The sequence below is a fragment of the Zingiber officinale genome, chromosome 8A (genome assembly GCF_018446385.1).
Source record: "Zingiber officinale cultivar Zhangliang chromosome 8A, Zo_v1.1, whole genome shotgun sequence".
In the NCBI taxonomy this organism is placed as follows: domain Eukaryota; kingdom Viridiplantae; phylum Streptophyta; class Magnoliopsida; order Zingiberales; family Zingiberaceae; genus Zingiber; species Zingiber officinale.
The window spans coordinates 57,118,497-57,142,865 of record NC_056000.1 but is presented as its reverse complement, the minus strand read 5'-3'; the positions used below and the strand labels follow the sequence as shown (position 1 = coordinate 57,142,865).

Below are 24,369 nucleotides of genomic sequence, written 5' to 3'. Positions count from 1 at the left end.
TGTTACAACTCGTATCAATATTATAAAAGTTTTTTGTAAAATAATTTCTCCACCTCTCAAATTATATAAGATTATATGAAGAAGAAAGTAATTTCGAACACCATCTTATACGTCAATAGGTCATGAAATAAAAACTTAAGAGGTTTCTAAACTCAATAGGTTTTAGTTTTAAAATTAACTTTGAGTTTAACGTATGATTTATCCAATTAATCCACGGATCGGACAATCATTTATTGGATTTGATTTCCAGTTTTTTTTACGTATACTTTTAATTACTTTATCAGAAATTAGCGTAAACATTTGGTTTTAAAAAAATTTTCAAACCAAAACAAATGAGTGGAAATTTCACAAAAGGCAAATAATGACGAAATTACACGTACGTGAAATTTAATTAAAGAAAGAAAAGGAATGATTGGATGGCAACAACTTTAATTAATTAATTAATACTAAACCCCTAGTTGAGTTCGCTAATTGCTGCTGGATTTATCCTTGACTTAAAGTCCTGATTAATTCCATATATATCTCCTAATATTTCGCAGCAACTAATTCTGTTGAGTGTGTTTGCGATTTTCCCGCTTTGATTTTGATTTGCTGCTGCTCTATTTAAACTCCTCCGATCCTTCCCTTCAATTTCCACTCCAACTCGATCGATCGAAACCTAACATCTCCTCGATCTCCAGCTTCCAGTACTTTGGTATTTCTAATATCGTCAAACTCATAATGGCTGTCGCAGTTGTCAACAACGATATGCCAATTTCCTCTTCCGCCGCCAGCACCAGCAGAATCGAGGTTCGCTCCGTGTGGGCTCATAACCTCGACGAGGAGTTCGCCCTTATCCGCTCCGCCGTCCCGTTCCACCCCTTCGTCGCATTGGACACCGAGTATCCTGGCGTCGTCGTCGCTTCCAAAAATCCCTACTGCACCCTCACCCTCCCCCAGCGCTACGAATTGATCCGTGCCAACGTCGAGGCCCTCCGCATCATCCAGGTCGGTCTCACCCTCTCCGACGCCGCCGGCAACCTCCCATGTGCCATCTACAGCGACGGCACTTGTGTGCGTTACGTGTGGGAATTTAATTTCCGTGACTTCGACATCAACCGCGACCGTTACGCCCCTTCCTCCGTCGAGCTGCTCAAGGCTAATGGCATCGACTTCCAAAAGAATCAAATATGGGGCATCGACTCTTGCAGATTCGCCCAGCACTTGGCCACCTCCGGCTTGCTTTCCTTTGGCCATTTTTCTCCCGTCTCCTGGGTTACCTTCCAAGGCGCCTATGACTTCGCCTTCCTAGTCAAGATGCTGACATGCGACTGCAAATTACCAAAGACCGTTCGTGAGTTCTTGCACCTCGTTCACTTCTTTTTCGGCAAAAGGGTGTTCGATGTGAAGCACCTTTGCAAGCATTGTCCTGGGCTTTACGGAGGATTGGAGCGGGTGGCCTCTACCGTCCGAGTTGAGCGAGCAGTGGGCTCTCGACATCAGTCCGGCTCCGATAGCTTATTAACATGGCAGGTGTTCTATCAAATTGCTTCTCGTGTGAATCCACAACTCATTGATCGTCCAGAACACATGGGAACACTCTATCACCTCCAACTGCAATAGTAATCTAGTTGTGGCTAGCTCTAGAGTTCATGGCTTATCACAGTTGATAATGATTCTGTCAGCATTAGCTTAATTTGTATACAAAATTAATTGTTCATTGCTTCATCGAATCCTTTTGTATTTAAGTACAGATTATATGTTATCGCATCATCAGATATGCAAACAAATTGTCAATATTAATTCTTAATTTGGATAATGAGTACTTGTTGTTTTACTTTGCCTTAAATCATCCCCTTGTGTATTCTGGATCATACACTGTTCAAATGGTTTTTTTTCCCTTTTATTGATAGTCATATATATCGTAGCCTCTAGTGGTATAGAATTTATAGTAACTATTTTAGTGATAGTGTTGGTGCTACATAGGTGAGCGTTTGTTTTTCTCTTTTATTGATCGTCATCGTAGCCTACAGGAGTTTATAATTTATAATAACTATTTTAGTGAATACTGTTAGAGTTACATAGGTGAGCGGTGCTTTGCTCACCTACTGGGACAAGGGAAGGATGACCGATGCATAGGAAAGAAGGCAACGCATGCAGGAGGATTCGAGCTCTGTAGATCATAAATTTGTTTTTTTCGAATTTAACCATTCAAATCAAAACTCTTTTAAAGATATACAATTAATTAATAGGTAAAATTTGTAATAACCTAATCTCATGCTAAAAAAAATATTATTTAAGACGTATTCAGAGGCCCTGTGGATGTTTTTTTGTTTGTTAGATTTTTGAGATTGTGTCCGATCAGGTGAAGACCATTGAGGATGTCCTTCAGTCGGGCGTGTAGTTGTGAGGTCGTCTCTCCAGGAAACATTTTTATATTTAGCAAATTGTTTAAAAGTAGATCTCGTTTGTTTACCTTTGAGTCATTCGTTCCTTCGTGTAGTTTGACTATCGATTCCCACAATTCTTTGGTGTTGTCGTAGGGACCAACTCTATTCAATTCCTCCATCGTGAGTCTGCATTGAATAGTATTGATTGCTTTGTAGTTCAGTTGTGCCTTTTTGATCATTTGAGGAGTCCATTCTTCTGGTTCTAGGGTTGTTCCGTCTTTCATTGGGGGAGTATAGCCTTTCAAAATTGTGAACCAAAGCTCAATGTCGGACTTTAAGTAGCACTCCATCCTATTCTTCCAGTAACTGAAATTCTCTCCTTTGAATAGTGGAGGTCGAACCGTACTATAGCCTTCTTTATATGAGTTCGACATCCTTGCAAGAAAAACATAAAGAACAAAATATTTCCAAGACTTTCGTCTTGGGATTAGTAGTGCTTGAAGAAAAAATATTATTAAAGAAAAGTTTTAAATGCTTTGAAAATGGTTTAAGAAACTTTGAACCGAATCTGTAATTGGCACCTGAAGCAATTGACGTGCGAGTTTTAATACTTTATCCTTTTTTCCTTTTCAAATCGAAATGTGGGCAAGTTAAAGAAAGAACTTTATTTACTTTGTGAGCCTTCGACTCCTTTCGACAATGGCCTTGACCGCACCGATGGGTAAACCACTATAACACTTCTTTCCAAAACCTTCGGAGAGAAGTGGATCGTATAGTTATAAGGATGTAAGATAGTAACACTCTACTATCTTATAGAATTAAGTACAATACAAAAGAAATATACCGATAATGGAAATTTAAAAGTCAAGCTCGATGGAGTGGCTTTGGGATCAAGAGAATTTAGTAGCATGACAAGCGGCGATGTAGCACTTGAATAGATCGGAAAAAATTATTCTTTAGCCTCTATCTTCGAGTCTGATTTTATAGGTGTATCGGAGGTCTGTCGACCTATCCCTCTGTTCGGTCAACCAACCCGCCCCTTCCTTCCCCGGCTGAAGTTTGTCGCCTCAATCTTTGCATTTACTAGTTTAATGGTTCGATCAACCCTTTTTTCGGCCGAACAAGCTTTTCCTTGTTCGCCGAATCTGTCGTGATCATGAGTTAATGCACTTTAATGTTGATTGGATACCACGGCTGTCCGGATTCGCGACCGATCAGCCTTCTTCCTTTCCTACCGATTGCCGACAAACTAGCTTAACGAAGTCATTATGTTCTCGACCGATCCTACTGCTCGTCGACCAATCCAACTTAACCTCGCAAGGCAAGTTAAAAATAACTTGCAAATACGATGTTAGATCAAAACGACCGCAACACGTATATTAGCATAATAGTATAATAATGAATAAAAGAAAAGAGAATTGTTTTGATCTCAACTTGAAACCTTCCCGCTTTTCCAGCTGATCAAGAACTTAAGGTTGTTCCTTCGAACCCGACCTCACTATCGCCTCCATTTGTTTACCTCAACCTACCTGCCAAACTTTGATCCTCCAGATCTAGTTTGGACTTTTCACTTAGCCTTGATCGGCTCCCCAGGACTTTTCCTTCGATCTTCGGTCCTCCAGACCTCTCGATCACTCTGTCAAGCCTCAACCCACTTGGACTTGCACCTGGGTTCCACGACCTGCTAAGATTTCTCTGCCTAGCCTCCAGCTAGGACTTTCCCAGTTGAGTAAACATCCTGCACACTCAGTCAACTTGTTAGATCATAACAAGACTTAACTTGAACCTTTGACAACATCAAAACTCAGGTTTGATTCTGGTGCAGCTTGCACCAACAGTATGTAGACGGATCGTCCACTCGGCAGGGAAGTGGGGTAGGGGTGCTGCCGGTCTCCCCCCATGGAGAACGAATGCACCTGTCCGTACGGCTGGACTATAAAGCAACCAACAATGAAGCAGAATATGAGGCGCTTATAGCAGGCTTACAGGCTGCTCGGCAAGTGGGAGCTAACAACGTTTTAATTCATTTAGACTCACAGTTGTCCACTTAGCAACTTTCGGGAACATTTGAGATAAGCAACATTAGGCTAAAGCTTTATGCGGAAGCCTTCGCCAAACTAAGGGTCGGTTTCCGAGAGGTGGTGGTACAGAAGATCCCCCGTGAGGCGAATCAGGCTGCAGATGAACTGGCTAAGCTTGCCAGTTCGATATCACCAATCGTCATTGAGAAGTCAGTCGAGCAAGTGTCCCTGGTCGCCCACATTGATCTGATGGAGGGACTCACATTCCCAAATGACTGGCGAACGACCATAACCGAGTTTATGAAGTCCGGAACAACGCTGTCCGATCGATCGGAGGCATATCTGCTCAGAAGAAGGGCTGGTCAGTTCGTCCTCATTGGCGATCAGCTCTACAAAAAAGCGTTCTCCAGGCCCCTGCTTAAATGCGTTGGCCCGGAGGATGTGGACTACATTTTGCAAGAAGTACACCAAGGCTCATGTGGCGGGCATCCGGGCGGCCGCTCGTTGGCGAGGAAGATTCTTTTGGCCGGCTATTTTTGGCCGACTCTACAGGAGGACGCCTCTGGACGGTCGCCACATGCTTATCCTATCAACGGTACCACAGTTTCTCACACCGTCCCGCGGAAGAATTAAAAACTTCCACGGTGTCCTGCCCATTCGATCAATGGGGCATGGACATTGTGGGACCATTTTCAATGGCGACCGGACAGCGAAAGTTCTTGCTAGTAGCAGTGGACTATTTTTCCAAGTGGATTGAAGCCGAGCCGCTAGCTAAAATAACCGAGGAAATGGTTAAGAAATTTATATGGCAGCATATCATTTGTCGGTTCGGCATCCCGCGACGGCTCATCTCCGATAATGGAAGGCAGTTCGTGGGTCAGCAGCTCAAGGAATGGTGCGAGGGGTACGACATTCAGCAAGCCTTCACCTCTGTAGCATATCCCCAAAGCAACGGGCAAGCAAAAGTCACCAATCGGGAGATCTTACGAGTTCTCCGGGCTCAGCTCGACCATGAAGGTGGCGGTTGGGTAAACGAGCTGAACGAGGTATTATGGGTGCTCCGAACGATGCCCAAGGAGGGAACAGGAGCGACCCCCTTTCACCTGGTGTGCGGGGGATAAGCCATCGTCCCGGTAGAAGTCAGGGTAGAGTTCGACCGGATTAAAGTCTACGACGAAAACAATGCCGAGCGGAGGCATTTGGAGCTGGACTTGGTGGACGAGACGCGAGCCAAAGCCGTCGTTCGATTGATGGCGATCAAGAGGATAAAGCAAAACTACAACGAAGGGTAATTCCCAGATCTTTTCAGGTCGGCGATCTCATCTGAAAGAAAGTCAAGCCAGTCGGCGACGTGACCAAGCTGGGAGCTCCTTGGGCCGGGACGTTCTAGATTGTAGAAAAGCTCTGTTTGGGCACCATTACCTCGAAGATGAAGATGGACGCAAGCTAGAGCGACCGTGGAGCGTAAATTACCTCCAGCCGTACTGAGCTGGGTAAAAGGTGTGCCATTGTAACTCATAATGTTCAATTCTATTGTATCTTTTGTTAGCTAGAGTCCTAGAGCCAATCGTTTGATGATTGTATTTTGGACTTGTTGTATCATATTCTATATAAATAAAGGCATTTGGTTTTGGTTATTATACTTACTTGTATTGGTGCCAAATAAACTAAGTATAATAACGCCCTTGAGTAGAAGGTTCTTACCTATATCAATCGATTGGTTGAATCGATAGTGAGATGATATAGGGAACACTACTCTTAATCATTCCTAGTCGAGTATTAACATTCAGGGACAATGTTAATGCAATAAGACTAGCATGTAGGTCAACTCGATGACTTGATCTCACAAGTCATGGATATAGAGATATCAAGTTGACACATGGGTATGCATTGGAGAATGTATACTGAATGACCCGCTATGAGAAAGTATCATGGATCGTTATATGAGTGTCATATACTTTCTCATGTGGCTATTAGTATGACTACTAGTCCTTAGACCTGAAGTCACCATGGATCCCTACATAAGGAGTTATGTACTTTAGTTTCGTCAAACGTCACCCGTAACTGGGTGGACTATAAAGGCGATTACTGGGTATGTAACGAATTATGCAGAGGGATGTGAGTGATGTAGATGGGATCTATCCCTCCTATATGACAGGAGTGACATCGATATTCTTGATAGAGTGAGACCACGAAGTGCATGGCCATGCCCAAATAAGTCAATATGAGATATTGAGCTCATTTGATTGAGTGAGTCTACTTGGAGTTCAAGATTTAGATTGGTCAGAGGATGACACGGTCTATGTCTCACATTGATCAATCTAGATGTCTAGGATAGAAGGACACTTGTCATATATTGTGAGGAGTCACAAGGTGATGTTGGATCTCAACATTCTTGTAACTTGGGTAGTAATGATGTATTGCTAGATACCGCTCATTACTTATGTTTCTAAATAAGTTTAGGGGCATTGCCAACGTTACAAGAACCTATTAGGTCACACACAAAGAACAAGTGGATGGAGATTAGGTTCATATGATGAACCAAGAGGATTAGATTCATGTGATGAATCAAATTGGATTAAGAGTAATCCTAATTGAGCTAATTGAGTTGGACTCAAGTTGATTCATGTGTTCAATGTGTCTAATTTAGATTATGACTCATTAAATCAATTTAATTAAATGAATTAGATTCATTATATTAAATTGGCTTGAATTAAATGGTTGGATTAGATCAACCATGAAAGAGATTAAGTCAAGTTTGACTTGACTTGAGAGGAAGAGGAAGAGTCAAGTTTGACTTGACTTTATGCCACATCATTTGTGACTTGGCATTAGGAGAACTAATGATGATGTGCCACATCATCACATGTGCCACCTCATGGAGGTTACAACTATTCTCTTTAATGGCCTCCACATTAATTGTGATTAATGTGAAGGGGGTTACACCACTTGTAGTGGCCGGCCACTTGATGGAAAAAGAGAAGTTTTCTTTTGGTGAGTAACTCTCATTCAAGTGATCTTCCTCCTCCTAAGCTCTCTTCTTGCTCCTTCTCTTCTCTTGGTCGTGGGTTTCAAGCAAGGGAGAAGAAAGGAGAGTGAATCTAATCCAAGAAGAAAGGTTAGTGAAAGTCACATAGAGATTTTTGAGGAGTGTGTTCTCTTCTTTTCTTTTCTTCTTCTTCCAATCCCATCCGAGAGCATCAAGAAGTGCTAGCACACTTGTGGTGCTCTCTTCTCCATCCTTGTGTGTTAGAGAACACATCTTGTTCGTGTGGATACTTCTAGAGGATTGTCTACGTTGACAATCTTGAGATCCGGCGTACTTTGGACTTGCGGGATAGCGAAGGGCTTCGCTTCAAAGGTATAACCTTTTTTTCCTTTGTAGATCTAAGTGTAGATCTAGGTAAACTCGCACTCGTAGTTTTTCAAAAAGTTTTTCTTTGCATGGATCCGTTGGCTAGGGAGTTTCGGGGTTTCCGCGACGCGAAAAAATGGTTTTCGCGGCCCGAAAAACCCAACATCTTTTGACCGCAGGAATAAAGTCAAAGGAACAATTTATGCCGAACGAAGACCGTCGAGCGGCGACGTTAAATCCCTGAGTCGGACCAGCGACTATAAACCCTCACCGACGACTATAAACCCTCCGGCCCGAAGACCGTCGAGCGACGACGTTAAATCCCTCAGTCGGACCGGCGACTATAAACCCTCCGGCCCAAAGACCGTCGAGCGGCGACGTTAAATCCCTGAGTCAGACCGACGACTATAAAAACCCCGGTGCGAAGACCGTCGAGCGGCGACGTTAAATTCCTGAGTCGGACCGGCGACTATAAACCCTCCGGCCCGAAGACCGTCGAGCGGCGACGTTAAATCCCTGAGTCGGACCGGCGACAATAAAAACCCCGGCGCGAAGAACCGTCGAGCGACGACGTTAAATCCCTGAGTCAGACCGGCGACTATAAAAACCCCGGCGTGAAGACCATCGAGCAGTGACGTTAAATCCCTGAGTCGGACCGGCGACTATAAACCCCCCGGCCTAAGGACTATTGAATACCACTCGGGAAAAATGCATGCGAAGAAGTAACATTAGCAGAAACGGAATTTTATATTAACGCATCATACAAAAATAACACAGTCAAGTAAGTTGAAAGTCAAAATAAAGTGGATAATTGTAACTCGCAGAACGGCGAGCATATAGATACACTTCAAAACAACAAAAACAAAGACAAAGCTGAAAATGCTCCTCACTCCAAGGCTTCAAAAATGGGCTCGGGGATGGTTTCTAGCAGACCGGTAAAGTCTTTGGGAGGGATAGAGGCCGTCTCCGGAAGTTGGCCCTTAGCCTTCAGATAAACAGTTGTCGCCCGGATGACTTCCTCAAAGGCTATAACTAGCTGATCACTAAACTTCTCGCCAAATTCGTCCGAGCGGAGATAATTTTGCTTCATCACCTCGAAGCGTCCTGATTCACCGTCTTGATATTCCTTTAGCGCGGCTCGGGAAGCGTCAAGAGCGTCTTGGAGATATTTCTTGTCTCCTTGAAGTTTTGCTTCAGCAGCCGATCGGCCCTCCTGCTCAGCAGATAGCAGATCGGTCAACTCCTTGACGCGCTGCTCCAGTGCTCGGGCCTGCACATTCTTTGCCTCTAAATCGGAGACGACCCTATTCTTTCTTTTGGTGGCCAGCTTGATCTCCTGGTCGTGGGACTTAACCTGGGCTTCGAGCCTAGTTTCTCTGCTTTGGTCAGCTCGGACCGAAGAGTGGCGTATGAAGGCCCCTGAGCCGGTGCCCCTCCGGAAATTTGGAGCTTCTTCAACTCCTCCTCCAGCGCGGCCAGGCGATTGCTGACCGCGATGTTCTCTACCCAGTTCTGCGCACAGAGGAAATAATATCACGAACCAAGTCAATTAGTCATGTAGTGTGTTAAGAAGCATACCCCAGTAGCTTGCTGCAAGTGGCTGTCACTGAGCTGACCGGGAGTCATCAAGGCGACGCGGGCCCTTGCATCCTCCCATATCTTGGCGAGCGGTCCGTGGATAGTAATCTGATGCTTAGGGGCGACTGGCCGATTAGCCGCTAGAAGAAATTCTTCTGTTGGGAGGTGGAGGACGGCCTTAACCACTCGACGGTCGCTCGAATCAGATTGAGCTGAGGTTGCGCACCCGGATGACTCGTCGAGCGGGGCAGATATTATACCAGAACGCCTGAGCTGAAGAGGAGCTCATGGCTGGGAACTGACGGGCGGCGCTCCAAGGGAAGCCACCGGCAGATCAAGCTGGGAAGGAGTTCGATCCGAAGAAATGGCCTCGACTGGAGCAGGGGCCGGGACGATTGCTACAGATGGGGCGCCGACTGGCTTAGTCACCGGTTCCACAGATGTAGCTGATTGGGTATGGAGATCCGTCCGACGCCGTTTGCGTATTATCAGTGGGGAGTCCTCGGTCGAGTGCCCCACTTCTTCCAACACAGGTTGTCCGGCAGACGAGATAGCATCGCCGACCGGTGTAGTTGCAGGGATCCGAACGGCTAACTCTCCAACCACAGGTGAAGCTTCTTCGCTTTCACCCTCATGTGAGCTGACCGGTTCGATACCTAGATCGGCCATCCCCTTCGCGGCCGCCGCCTCCACCTTGGCAGCTTTCTGTTGGTCAGTCCTAGGAAAACGTACAGGTTCCACTGTACAAAATTTTTTGTACAAGTGTCGAACCTTTCCTTAAATAAGCTTTGTGTTCTTTAGAAGTTAAAGGGTCAATGGTACGAAAGAGTCAAAGGTTCGACCAAGCAGGGAGGAATCTCTTGGTCGACCGGCTTGGGTAGACCCCGGGCCAGCACGAAGAAAGCTCGACCTTGGGTCGAGCTTCCGACGCTCACCAGCACTTTTATAGAGGAACCACTATACTGAGTAGCCGGGATGCTATGCCGAACGGTAGAACGACTAGCTGGTGCCCCTATCCGAACAATACAGTTAATGTGATCTATTTGAATGCTAGGTTAGGTTCAATAGATGATGTTTTGGTACTTATACCTATAGAAGAGTTATGCCAACTTCTGTTATTGATGAACGGTTGCTTATGCAGGAAGAAGGATTTCTAATATTGTTAGAATGAATTGTTAATTGTTTCACCTATATTTCCTTTGTACCAATTGGAATGTTAGTACTGATAAAACTATCTAGCTCACTTTTAGATCCTTTTAGTAGCAGATACAAAGCTATGTAGTTTCTACTTTTGGAATTTAGCTCCTGTACAGTATGATTTTTCTTCTATTATTAATTGCCATGTTATGTTAGCTTGTATTCTTTCAATTTCAATTCATATTAGAAGAAATCGTCTCCGAGAACCCTTTCCCGGTCCGACTTGGTTGCAGGTTCATCGGAGGCTTACGTCGCCGTGAAGGTCACCTAGGAGCAGTAGAGAGCGTCACGTCCTTAATTTCTATCGACTCAGTGCACGGACAGGATCGAAATCTAACTTAAATGTTTTGATAATTTTTTTTTTTTGTCAAGTTTATCAAAACTATATATTAATGTCTCAAGTTTGACCTACGGACGATCTACTCCGTACTCAAACCTCCTAGCTCGGCTAGTATTGCAGTTTAGAAATAAAATCATAAGTTTAGTTTAAAAATTAAAGAGAATTAAAAAAAAAAGTGTGATTCGGTGGCAACACCCCTTGTAATTAATTAATACTAAACCCCTAGTTGAGCTCGCTAATTGCTACTGGATTTGGCGCCAGATTCATACTTGACTTCAAGGCAAATAATGACGAAATTACATGTACTTGAAATTTAATTAAAGAAAAAAAAAGGAATGATTGGATGGCAACAACTTTAATTAATTAATTAATAATAAACCCCTAGTTTCGTTCGCTAATTGCTGCTGGATTTATCCTGGACTTAAAGTCCTGATTAATTCCATATATATCTCCTAATATTTCGCAGCAACTAATTCTGTTGAGTGTGTTTGCGATTTTCCCGCTTTGATTTTGATTTGCTGCTGCTCTATTTAAACTCCTCCGATCCTTCCCTTCAATTTCCACTCCAACTCGATCGATCGAAACCTAACATCTCCTCGATCTCCAGCTTCCAGTACTTTGGTATTTCTAATATCGTCAAACTCATAATGGCTGTCGCAGTTGTCAACAACGATATGCCAATTTCCTCTTCCGCCGCCAGCACCAGCAGAATCGAGGTTCGCTCCGTGTGGGCTCATAACCTCGACGAGGAGTTCGCCCTTATCCGCTCCGCCGTCCCGTTCCACCCCTTCGTCGCATTGGACACCGAGTATCCTGGCGTCGTCGTCGCTTCCAAAAATCCCTACTGCACCCTCACCCTCCCCCAGCGCTACGAATTGATCCGTGCCAACGTCGAGGCCCTCCGCATCATCCAGGTCGGTCTCACCCTCTCCGACGCCGCCGGCAACCTCCCATGTGCCATCTACAGCGACGGCACTTGTGTGCGTTACGTGTGGGAATTTAATTTCCGTGACTTCGACATCAACTGCGACCGTTACGCCCCTTCCTCCGTCGAGCTGCTCAAGGCTAATGGCATCGACTTCCAAAAGAATCAAATATGGGGCATCGACTCTTGCAGATTCGCCCAGCACTTGGCCACCTCCGGCTTGCTTTCCTTTGGCCATTTTTCTCCCGTCTCCTGGGTTACCTTCCAAGGCGCCTATGACTTCGCCTTCCTAGTCAAGATGCTGACATGCGACTGCAAATTACCAAAGACCGTTCGTGAGTTCTTGCACCTCGTTCACTTCTTTTTCGGCAAAAGGGTGTTCGATGTGAAGCACCTTTGCAAGCATTGTCCTGGGCTTTACGGAGGATTGGAGCGGGTGGCCTCTACCGTCCGAGTTGAGCGAGCAGTGGGCTCTCGACATCAGTCCGGCTCCGATAGCTTATTAACATGGCAGGTGTTCTATCAAATTGCTTCTCGTGTGAATCCACAACTCATTGATCGTCCAGAACACATGGGAACACTCTATGACCTCCAACTGCAATAGTAATCTAGTTGTGGCTAGCTCTAGAGTTCATGGCTTATCACAGTTGATAATGATTCTGTCAGCATTAGCTTAATTTGTACACAAAATTAATTGTTCATTGCTTCATCGAATCCTTTTGTATTTAAGTACAGATTATATGTTATCGCATCATCAGATATGCAAACAAATTGTCAATATTAATTCTTAATTTGGATAATGAGTACTTGTTGTTTTACTTTGCCTTAAATCATCCCCTCGTGTATTCTGGATCATACTCTGTTCAAATGGTTTTTTTTCCCTTTTATTGATAGTCATATATATCGTAGCCTCTAGTGGTTTAGAATTTATAGTAACTATTTTAGTGATAGTGTTGGTGCTACAGAGGTGAGCGTTTGTTTTTCTCTTTTATTGATCGTCATCGTAGCCTACAGGAGTTCATAATTTATAATAACTATTTTAGTGAATACTGTTAGAGTTACATAGGTGAGCGGTGCTTTGCTCACCTACTGGGACAAGGGAAGGATGATCGATGATAGGGCATGGAAGGGGTGACACACTCATACATAGGAAAGAAGGCAACGCATGTAGGAGGATTCGAGCTCTGTAGATCATAAATTTTTTTTTTTCGGATTTAACCACGTGACTTTAAACCATTCAAATCAAAACTCTTTTAAAGATATACAATTAATTAATAGGTAAAATTTGTAATAACCTAATCTCATGCTTAAAAAAAATATTATTTAAGTCGTATTCGGAGACTCTGTGGATGTTTTTTTTTAGATTTTCTTTTCCTTCTATAAAAGTTATTTTCATCTTTATTTTTGAATTCAAATCATACTCTAATATCAAAAAAATTCTTACACCCCAAAAGTATATTCTTCTGTTAAACCGGATGATATCATATAATGACAATATGAGAGGTAAAAATCGTTATCAAAATCAGATTAAGTAAATTAAATATCGTCATAAAATGAAAACATACTAATCTTTTAAATATCTATGTGTATGTATGCATTAACATGTGAACATACTAATTTACATAAACTAACAATTATAATTTTATTACAAAAACCTTATCAATTCCACGAAGGAAAGAAAATAATAAACAACAACAACATAACAAAAAATAAAACAACTTGAACAAAAATCCAAACTCGAGTAGAACCGATAGCCAAGACCTTTGAGCGATATGACACATCCTCTACCTACTAACCTGAAAATACAGGAAAAAAAAGGGGCAGTGAGTATAATAATTCAGTGGGTATAAGAAGATAGTGCATGCTACTATACATAAGAGGATCAAAAGATGCAATCTCAGGTAATAAATACTTGCTATCAAAGTAAGAGTACCAACATAAAATCATCTTCTAATCAAACCATAAACAACAATATAACTCATCACTAACTTGCTCCAGCAAGTATAACCAATAAATTGCCTGCATAAAGCAAACACATAACAAGCACATAACAAACATATATCAAGTTTTAACAGCACGCAAACTCATGCTATCACTATCTGATCTAGGGGGCAGTTAAGGCCACTGTCTATGGACAAACTCATGATACTGTTGGTGCACTTAGCACTAACGGTCTAACTCAAGTTTTGATGAATGATAACACAGGTTATAGTTTCGTTGTTATCTAACACTCTGACCGAGTGTGCAGGAGAAGCCCAGACAGGTCGACAGGCTGACCTGATGTCTGGTACGAAGCCCAGCTAGGTCGACGGGCCGACCGGATAGCTAGCATGAAGTCTAAACGAGTTGATGGGCTGACTGGACGTTTGGCACGAAGTCCAGCTAGGTCGACGGACTGATTGGATAGCTGACACGAAGGCTAGACGGGTCGAATCGCTGACCGGACGTCTGGCAAGTAAGTGGAGGTAAGTTACTTGAGGGGAGTGACTGTGATGACACGTTTCTGGGAAGGGAACATTAGGCGTCGATCTGGCTTAAACCCATTTCGGATATCTAAGTCGAGATCGTGACTAGATTCCGGTGTCGAGGAGACGGAATCTAGCTAATATTCTACTTGTTGGTTTTAAACTGTGCTAACACATTGTTTTGGAGGATATATATATCGTATGTTTGCCTCCGGACTAATGTTTTCTTGTAGGAAGAAAATTGCTGGAAAACTAGGGTCTGGGCGCCCAGGATGGATCCGGGCGCCTGGAGGCAAATTTCTATCCTCAATGTTGCCTTGCCACGTGGAACATCCTGGTTGGGTCTGTTACGTCATATTCAGGGCGCCCGAAGGGATCCGGCCGCCCCGAACCTCTTATATAAGGAGGGTAAAGGTTGAAACTCAACACAACATCGAAAGATCTACTCCTCTGTTCTCCTGCGACGCTGCGAAAGCTCTCCGACAAATGTGCTATTTCTATTTCTATTTTTTATTTATTTTAGGTTTTTTTTCATTAATTAATTCCTGTACTTAATTTGTAATCAAACTTTTCGAATTATTAGTGATTGCCCATCGAAAGCACCCTTACGTGCGGCCATTGGAGTAGGAGTTGCCAAAGGCTCTGAACAAGTAAATCTTTGTGTTTGCTTTGACTTAATTATTTTCCGCTGCTTACTCTTGAATTTTTAATCGCTATGCACACCCCCCCTAGGGAAATTCATCGATTCAACAAATGGTATCAGAGCGGGTACCGCTCTGATTTGTTGCAACCACCAATCAGACAAGGGGGTGAAACCTTTTTCATTTTGTTTCTGGTTTTCAGTTTGTTTTCTTAATTTTCCAAACTGGTACTATTACCTTTTAGGAAAAAAAATTTCGTCGCAATTAATCTGACTTCGTGCAACATCAATTCAGTTTTTTTTTCAGTTTATCTTTTCTTCTCCCGCACTACTAACCCAAGAGCAAGTCTTGGGGCTCTCTCTATCTATTTTTTTTCCTTGTATGCAGGTTAATTATGTCTAAAATTGAAGGCTTCGACACAGTACACCCTCCCCTATTTAACGGGGATGATTTTTCGTACTGGAAGAAGCTGTAACACCCGTAAATTTCCTCTATTCTAAAAGAGCAAAAAAAGAAATAGAAGAAGAGAAAAGAAATAAAAATATATTCATATATGACCCGGGCTAGAATTTGAACCCGAGACCTCTTAGTTGAGATTGGTTTAAGTAGCTATTAGATGGTGGTAAAGCATCACATGAATAATATGAAACAATTTATTATATGTAGATTATGTGTGAATAGTTGCTCCAACTTCCACTTAATATAAAATTGGATGTATGAGATCAAAACCTAATTTTGATCTCCTCTTCTCCTCTAGCCGAAACTTCTCCTCCCTCCTTTCAAGTTTTGGCCAAGAACCCTAGGGCTCCAAGCATTAAGGCTTTCCAAGGGGAGAATCTAAGGAGAGGGTCTCTCCCAAGGAGGTAGTTCACGCGAGGAAAGGTGGCTTAGAGATTTAAAGCGTGTAAGAGAGAGGATTATCTTCCCTACATCTTTTAGTAGTAAGATCTAGCGAAAAGAAGTAAGTATCTCTCACCTGCAGTATGAGTAGCTTTGGTAATACATGTTATGATATGTTTTAAGCGTGTTGCATGTTATGATATGCTTATTGCAAGTTAAAAGAGATAGATGCTATGATATGTAAGATGCCCTCTAAAGTTTTGGGATCAAGAGCATGTTTAAATCATCTTGATTTGCTTCCCATTAAGTTTTGGGACTAAGAAGTATAATCAGGTGCCTAAAGTGCTTCCCTATATGTACGAGGGAAATTAAGCGCACATAAGATGTTTGGCTAACTGCCAAGCAAGTGCAAGTACAAGAAATTAATAGTTAAAAGAAAGTATTTAATTTAGAAAGGCATGTACTGGACACAAGGTCCATGGGTGGGCTCCTAGATCGCCCCTAGGCTCCTAGACCACCTAGTAGTACCTTGATAGGTTCGACATTAGTTACCTCGGATCTTATTAAAGATACACGCAAAGTGGTACAATGTCGGTCCCAAGCAAGTGATTATTATTTTCACTAATTATGTAATATAAAGTTTTCAAACTTCATGGGTTGCCTTAGTGGAAGTTTCCTAATTTGAGAATTTGAGTTACATTGTGTAGCTTTGATGAACTCTATAATATGCCCATAATCCTGTGTTCCTTACACTACTAGCATGGTTTCTAAGTTGATGGTTTACATGATAAACTGGTTAAAAAATACATGTCATGTATATATTTCCGAAGTATGGTTTTAGTGTGAGTTATTGTCAAGTACATGTTTGTGTTTCTCTAAGCAGTTTTAAAAATATGTTTACATTGTTGTATTTTCCTCAAGCAATTTTAAAAAGCATGTCCTCTTTTATTGTATCATTTTGTGAGTAGATGGTACTTACTAAGCATCCGCTTTTAAATTTGCATTTCCTTATACTACTGATAAAGGAAAAGGAAAGCTTGAGTAGGAGGATGCAGCAAGAGCAGTGTGTGTGTGTGTGTGTATGTAATGGAACAATGGAAGGAGATCAAAGAATTTGTTATTGTGGGGACATGTTAGAACTTGAGTATTTTCTTCTCTCTGCTTTACATAAAATACTGTCACTAAATCTTTAGGATGAATTTATTGGTTTGGCAGAATTTTGAGTGGCAAGGATAAGTGAAAAGAGGGGAGAACAAGCTCTTTGGTAGAGCAGGGTGTGACCCTTCGCATGGCCCGTGGCATGGTCGTGCGGGTTCACACAGCCTCCCACTGCTTGCTTTCGTCCAAGGTGACAAGGCCGTGTGGAATCACACGGGTGTGCACCTCTTCCCCTCGGCCAAGGTGACATGGCCGTGTGGAATCACACGACCGTGCACCTCTTCCTCTCGGTCAAAGTTACACGGCCGTGTGGGTTCACACGGCCGTGTCTCTCTTCCTCTCGGTCGAAGTGACACGGTCGTGTGGGTTCACACCGACGTGCCCCTCTTCTCTGCTGCCAAGGGTCACGGTCGTGTGACCCTCACACGCCCGTTCCCTGCGCTAGTCGGGAGTACACTACCTATCATAGCCACATGACCCAGACTCGTTAGAAGCTTTAGACTCTCCTTCAGCTCTGCTAGGCTCCAAGTCATGTCCTACCAAACGTAACAAGTTAAAATATATCTTTGGATTGAGTGGGATGTAATAGGTAGGAATGCCAAAATTTACCATATACAGAAAAGGGTAACGTTTGTCATGTAAGTTAAGGTTAGTAGAAAGGCGGGCATTACAGTTTAGTATCAGATCCAGTTCCATCTTTCCATCATACACATCAAGCATTGATCCTGCAGCTTCCAAGTAAGAAAGTAACTTTCCATAACTTTTACGCATTTATTCCTGTTATGATTAGTAAGAACTGTTGTTATGATTGAGCATGCTTATACATAAAGTACTAATAATAGAAAGTAAGAATGGCGATAGGCTGAAGAAAAATCTCACTGGTTGGTCCACGGATATGTATAATGGCTAGAGGATGATAGGCTAGACAGCCAAGAATTAATGAACCTCAATAAGGGACGAATGAATTTGCACCACCGCCCAACCTCTTAGAAGAAGTAGCTCAACTGCAGAGACAATTAGCGGAGCAACAGCAGGTTATTGCCACCCTGACTGCTAATCAACAACTTCTCCTGTAGTCCCACCAGAAGCCAATATGGTGACACCTACTATAGCCGAAGTTCCATCAGTCATACATGTTGCCCCAACAAAGGTAGTGAGGTAAGAAGCATACCTCATTCAGTGGCAGAAATTGAAACCAGAGAATTTCTCTGGCACCAATGAACCATGGGATGCCCAGACATGGTTCAAACCCCTGGAGAGCATAATAGAGCTACTGGACTGGCCGGAGGTAGAAAAGATAAAGTGTGCCTCCTTCTGCCTCATGGGAGATGTAAGAATGTGATGGGAACGGGTCAAGACAAAAAGAATAGTGAATCAAATGACCTGGTCTGAGGTCGAGACTGAGTTCTTTGAAGAATTCTTTCATATGCGAGTCACGAACAAACATTACGATGAATTCACGGAATTCCGGCAAGGAAGTTTATCAGTTGAAGAAGCCATGAAGAAATTCAATAGGCTGGCTCGCCAATGCCCTGAACTAGTCAGCACAGAACGAGAGAGGGTAAGACTAATGCTCAAGATGTTGAGGCCATAGATAGCTCTGAATATAGCTGGCGGAATAAATAGATCATAGACTGCAGAAGAGCTGGTCAGTAGCGCCCTGATCACGGAGCATTACCTGAATAACATCAAGCAGCAGAAGCCAGTACAGATTGAGAACAAACATCAAGGTAGTTCTGACACTCAGAAAACTCAGGGTCAAGGTTCAACCTGGAAGGGGAGCTCCAAGAGAAAGCAGTGGTGTAATAAGAAGGGAGGATCCGTAAGCAAGCAAGCTAAGTATGCCACGTGCTCCACGTGCAGAAAGATGCATCCTAGAATCTGTCACAAGGGTACAAGTGGTTGTTATACGTGCGGCCAAGAGGGGCATATAGCCAAGTATTGCCCGACCAAGATCCACCTACCTCCAGAACAACCTGTTCAGTATGGAGACAAGCAAGCACAGTTACACCAGATGTAGGTCGCGTTGGAAGGACCTTATGTTAGTTAAGGCATATTGGAGGCTCCACCAAGTGTTACTAATGCTCGAGTTTTCTCCCTTACCAGAGAGGAGGTAGCAAACGCCTCCACTGTTGTCATAGGTCAGATACACATTTTTAGTCTATATACAACTGCACTATTTGATACTGGGGCAACCCATTCATTTGTCTCCATGGCATTTGCTGAAAGAATAGGTATACCCACGGAGGTCCTACGCGAACAATTCTTAACGACACTACTCTCGGGAGAGATAATGACATCTAATCACTGGCTACGTGTTGTACCAGTCAAAATTTCTGACAGAGAACTGTGCAGTGATCTGATAATGCTAAACATGCTTGACTATGATGTTATTTTTGAGATGGACTTTCTGAGCAAGTATGGTGCTTCCATCGAATGCCGTAAGCGAAGAGTCTTATTCCAACCTGAGGCAGAGCATAAGTTTGAGTTTATCAGAGAATCCAAGAAGAGAACCCAGAAATTCTTATCGGTCATAAAAGCTTAGAAAATGTTAGCCGATGGATGTTCCGGGTTTCTAGCTCATGTGGTTAATACCCAGCAAGAAAGAGACCAAAAGTTAGAGGAAGTTAGAGTTGTATGTGACTACCCAGAAGTGTTTCCGAATGAGTTACTAGGCTTGTCTCCGGATAGGGAAATTGAATTTGAGATTGAACTCATTCCTGGTACCCATCCAATCTCAAAGGCACCCTACCGCATGGCTCCGGTAGAATTGAAAGAACTTCAGGGACAACTACAAGAGCTTCTTGACAAGGGTTTTATTCACCCTAGTTACTCACCATGGGGAGCTACGGTGTTGTTTGTAAAGAAGAAGAACGGGTCCATACGAATGTGTGTGGACTACCGAGCGTTAAACAAGGTAACAATCAAGAATAGGTATCCCCTGCCGAGAATTGATGATCTATTTGATCAGTTAAAGGGAGCCACATTCTTTTCCAAGATAGACTTGCGGTTCGGATATCATCAAGTGAAAGTGAAAGCTGATGATGTGCCGAAGACGACATTTCGAACGAGGTATGGGCACTACGAGTTTGTAGTTAAGCCTTTTGGAGTGACGAACGCTCCTGCTACGTTTATAGATCTCATGAACAGAGTATTCAAAGCATATTTGGACAAGTTTGTAATCATCTTCATAGACGATATCCTTATATACTCCAAAACTCAGAAAGAACATGCTTAACATCTTAGGACAGTATTACAGAATCTTCAGCAGAGCCAGCTGTACGCCAAGTTTTCCAAGTACGAGTTCTGGCTTAATCAAGTGTCCTTTCTAGGTCACATTATTTCCAAGGATGGGGTTTTGGTAGATGCAACAAAAATAGAAGCTGTGAGTAAATGGAATAGACCAAGAATGTCAGTTAAATCAAGAGTTTCCTTGGATTAGCAGGCTACTAAAGGAAATTTGTAGAGAACTTCTCAAGGATCGCCTCACCACTGACAGCACTTACCAGAAAGAATCAAAATTTGAGTGGACAGAGGATTGTGAGAAGAGTTTCACTGAACTGAAAAGGAGACTGACCAGTACCCAAATCGGACTCTCCCAGAGAATAACGAAGGCTTCGATATTTACAGTGATGCTTCTAAATTGGGACTCGGGGTTGTACAGATGCAGAATGGCAAGGTCATCGCTTATGTCTCGAGACAACTTAAGGATTATGAGAAAAACTATCCTGCTCAAGACCTTGAGTTAGCAGCGGTAGTCTTGGCTCTCAAGATTTGGAGGCATTACTTATAGGGAGTTCAGTGCAAGATTTACACAGATCACCAAAGTCTGAAGTATTTCTTCACTCAAAAAGACCTGAGCATGAGATAGGGGAGATGGCTTGAACTGGTCAAAGACTATGACTGTGAAATCCTCTATCATTCAGGGAAAGTGAACAAAGTGGTAGATGCACTAAGTAGGAAATCTTATGTCGCTCTATTGTCCTTATCTGCCATGGCCCCTCCCCTACAGAAAGAAATAGCAAATTTTGGACTTGAAATCATTACTGGGTAACTCTCCACTTTGACATTAGAGTCAGCCCTGCTTGCAGATATACAGAAAGGGTAGGAGGAAGATCCTATTATTCATAAAATCAAGCAGGGAATACAGGAAGGAGGAAATGGAGAGTTCTGGGTATCAGACCATGGGATACTATACTATGGTGATCGCCTATGTGTCCCTAGTCAAGAAGAGCTGCGCAAGAAAATTCTAGATGAAGCCCATGGAACATCCTATGCAATTCATCCTAGTTCCACCAAGATGTACGAAGATATAAAGGAACGCTTCTGGTGGTCTGGAATGAAAAGAGATATTGCAAGTTATGTCAGTACCTGCTTGACATGCCAACGGGTTGAAGCAGAACATCAGAAATCGAGCGGAGTTCTACAGCGTATCCAGATTCTAGAGTGGAAGTGGGAGGATATATATCTATGGACTTCATAGTAGGACTACCCAGAACCACGAATGGTTAACATGCTATCTGGGTAATAGTGGACAGATTGACCAAGTCTGCTCATTTTTTAACTATCAAAATATCCTACTCTATTGAACAGCTAGCGCAATTGTACGTTAAAGAGGTCATCAAATTGCATGGAGTTCCCAAAACCATAATTTCTGATAGAGATGGTCACTTTACTTCACACTTCTGGAAGTGTGTTCAAAAAGCTCTTGGCACTAAGCTGCGGTTTAGTGCCGCATTTCATCCTCAAACTGATGGGCAAACAGAACGAGTAAATCAAGTCTTAGAGGATATGCTACGGGCTTGTGTCTTAGATTTCAAAGGGAGCTGGTGTCGATACCGATGCTTAGCGGAATTCCATACAATAATAGCTATCAAGCTACTATCAGAATGACACCCTACGAGGCTCTATATGGGAGGAGATGTAGATCCCCTATCTGTTGGTATGAAGGTGGTGAAAAGAAAGAAATGGGATTCCAAACAGATCTTATCGAGGACACCACCAAAGCCATTCAGAACATTCACCAGAGAATAGAAACAGCTCAGAGCCGGCAGAAGAGCTATACGGATGTGCGCTGTAGACCACTAGAATTTGATGTTGGGGACTCAGTGTTTCTCAAAGTAGCTCCTATGAAAGGATTAATGAGGTTTAGAAAACAGGGGAAGTTGAGTCCACGTTATGTGGGGTCATACCGGATCACTAGAAGGGTTGGCAAGGTAGTTTAGGAGCTGGAACTACTGCAGGAAATGTCAGCCATTCATAATGTATTTCATGTCTCAATGCTGAAGAAGTATGTTCATAATGCAAAGCATGTGATTGAGCCACATACGGTACAGGTTCAAGAGGATCTTAGTTATGAAAGTAGACCTTTTCAGATAATAGATCGAGAAGTTAAGAAGTTGAGGAACAAAGAGATACCGTTAGTGAAAGTGTTGTGGCAAAGTCAACGGCATGAAGAGACAACATGGGAACACAAGAACGATATGAAACAGAAGTATCCACAATTGTCCTAAGTTCGAGGACGAACTTTTTATAAAGAATGGGATTGTAACACCCCTAAATTTCCTCTATTCTAAAAGAGCAAAAAAAGAAATAGAAGAAGAGAAAAGAAATAAAAATATATTCATAAAAGGCCCTGGCTAGGATTTGAACCCGAGACTTCTTAGTTGAGATTGGTTTAAGTAGTCATTAGGTGGTGGTAAAGCATCACAGCAATATGAAACAATTTATTATATGTATATTATGTGTTAAGAGATGCTTCAACTTCCACTTAGTATAAAAGGGGATGTATGAGATCAAAACCTAATTTTGATCTCCTCTTCTCCTCTAGCCGAAACTTCTCCTCCCTCCTTTCAAGTTTCGGCCAAGAACCCTAGGGGCTCCAAGCCTTAAGACTTTGCAAGGGGAGAATCTAAGGAGAGGGTCTCTCCCAAGGAGGTAGTTCATGCGAGGAAGGGTGGCTTGGAGATTTAAAGCATGCAAGAGAGAAGATTATCTTCCCTACATCTTATAGTTGTAAGATCTAGCGAAAAGATATAAGTATCTCTCACCTGCAGTATAAGTAGCTTTGGTAATACATGTTACGATATGTTTTAAGCGTGTTGCATGTTATGATATGCTTATTGCATGTTAAAGGAGATGGATGCTATGATATGTAAGATGCTCTCTAAAGTTTTGGGATCAAGAGCATGTTTAGATCATCTTGATTTGCATCCCATTAAGTTTTGAGACTAAGAAGTATAATCAGGTGTCTAAAGTGCTTCCCTATAAGTATGGGAGAAATTAAGAGCACATAAGGTGTTTGGCTAAATGCCAAGCAAGTGCAAGTACAAGAAATTAATAGTTAAAAGAAAGTATTTTACTTTAGAAAGATATGTACTGGATACAAGGTCCATGAGTGGCCTCCTAGATCGCCCCTAGGCTCCTAGACCGCCGAGTAGTACCTTGATAGGTTCGAGATTAGCTACCTTGGATCTTATTAAAGATACACGCAAAGTGGTACAATATCGGGCCCAAGCTAGTGATTATTATTTTCACTAATTATGTAAAACAAACTTCATAAGTTGTCTTAGTGGAAGTTTCCTAAGTTGAGAATTTGAGTTATATTGTGTAGCTTTGATGAACTCTATAATATGCTCAGAATCCTGTGTTCCTTACACTACTAGCATGGTTTTTAAGTTGATGGTTTGCATGATAAACTAGTTTAAAAATATATGTCATGTATATATTTCCGAAGTATGATTTTAGTGTGAGTTACTGTCAAGTGCATGTTTGTGTTTCCCTAATCAGTTTTTAAAGCATGTTTACATTGTTGCATTTTCCTCAAGCAGTTTTAAAAAGCATGTCCTCTTTTAATGTATCGTTTTGTGAGTAGATGGTACTTACTAAGCATCCGCTTATAGATTTGCATTTCCTTATATTGCAGATAAATGAAAAGGAAAGCTTGAGTAGGAGGAGGCAGCAGGAGCAGTGTGTGTGTGTGTGTGTATGATGAAACAATGGAAGGAGATCGAAGAATTTGTTATTGTGGGGACATGTTAGAACTTGTGTATTTTCTTCTCTCCACTTTACATAAAATACTGTCACTAATTGTTTAGGATGAATTTATTGGTTTGGCAGAATTTAGAGTGGCAAGGATAAGTGGAAAAGGGGAGAACAAGCTCTTTTGGTAGAGCAAGGTGTGACCCTTCGCACGGCCGTGCGGGTTCACACGACCTCCCACTACCTGCTTTGGCCAAGGTGACATGGCCATGTGGAATCACACGACCGTGCCCCTCTTCCCCTCGGCCAAGGTGACATGGCCGTGTGGAATCACATGGTCGTGCACCTCTTCCTCTCGGTCAAAGCTACACGGTCGTGTGGGTTCACACGGTCGTACCCCTCTTCTCTACTTCCAAGGGTCATGATCGTGTGACCCTCACACAATCGTGCCCCTACGCCAGCCTGGAGTACACTACCTGTCAGGGCCACGCGAACCAGA

The 24,369-nt window shown here is 42.7% G+C and overlaps 2 protein-coding genes across 2 annotated transcripts; both read left to right on the top strand.

Moving 5' to 3' along the window:
- Positions 1-554: 554 nt before the first annotated feature.
- Positions 555-1,602, top strand: LOC122010843 (probable CCR4-associated factor 1 homolog 11). Its single transcript, XM_042567315.1, has one exon. The coding sequence runs from the start codon at positions 721-723 to the stop codon at positions 1,600-1,602; it is 882 nt and encodes a 293-aa protein (XP_042423249.1). The 5' UTR covers positions 555-720.
- A 9,739-nt stretch (positions 1,603-11,341) lies between these two features.
- Positions 11,342-12,389, top strand: LOC122010842 (probable CCR4-associated factor 1 homolog 11). Its single transcript, XM_042567314.1, has one exon. The coding sequence runs from the start codon at positions 11,508-11,510 to the stop codon at positions 12,387-12,389; it is 882 nt and encodes a 293-aa protein (XP_042423248.1). The 5' UTR covers positions 11,342-11,507.
- The last annotated feature ends 11,980 nt before the right edge of the window (positions 12,390-24,369 follow it).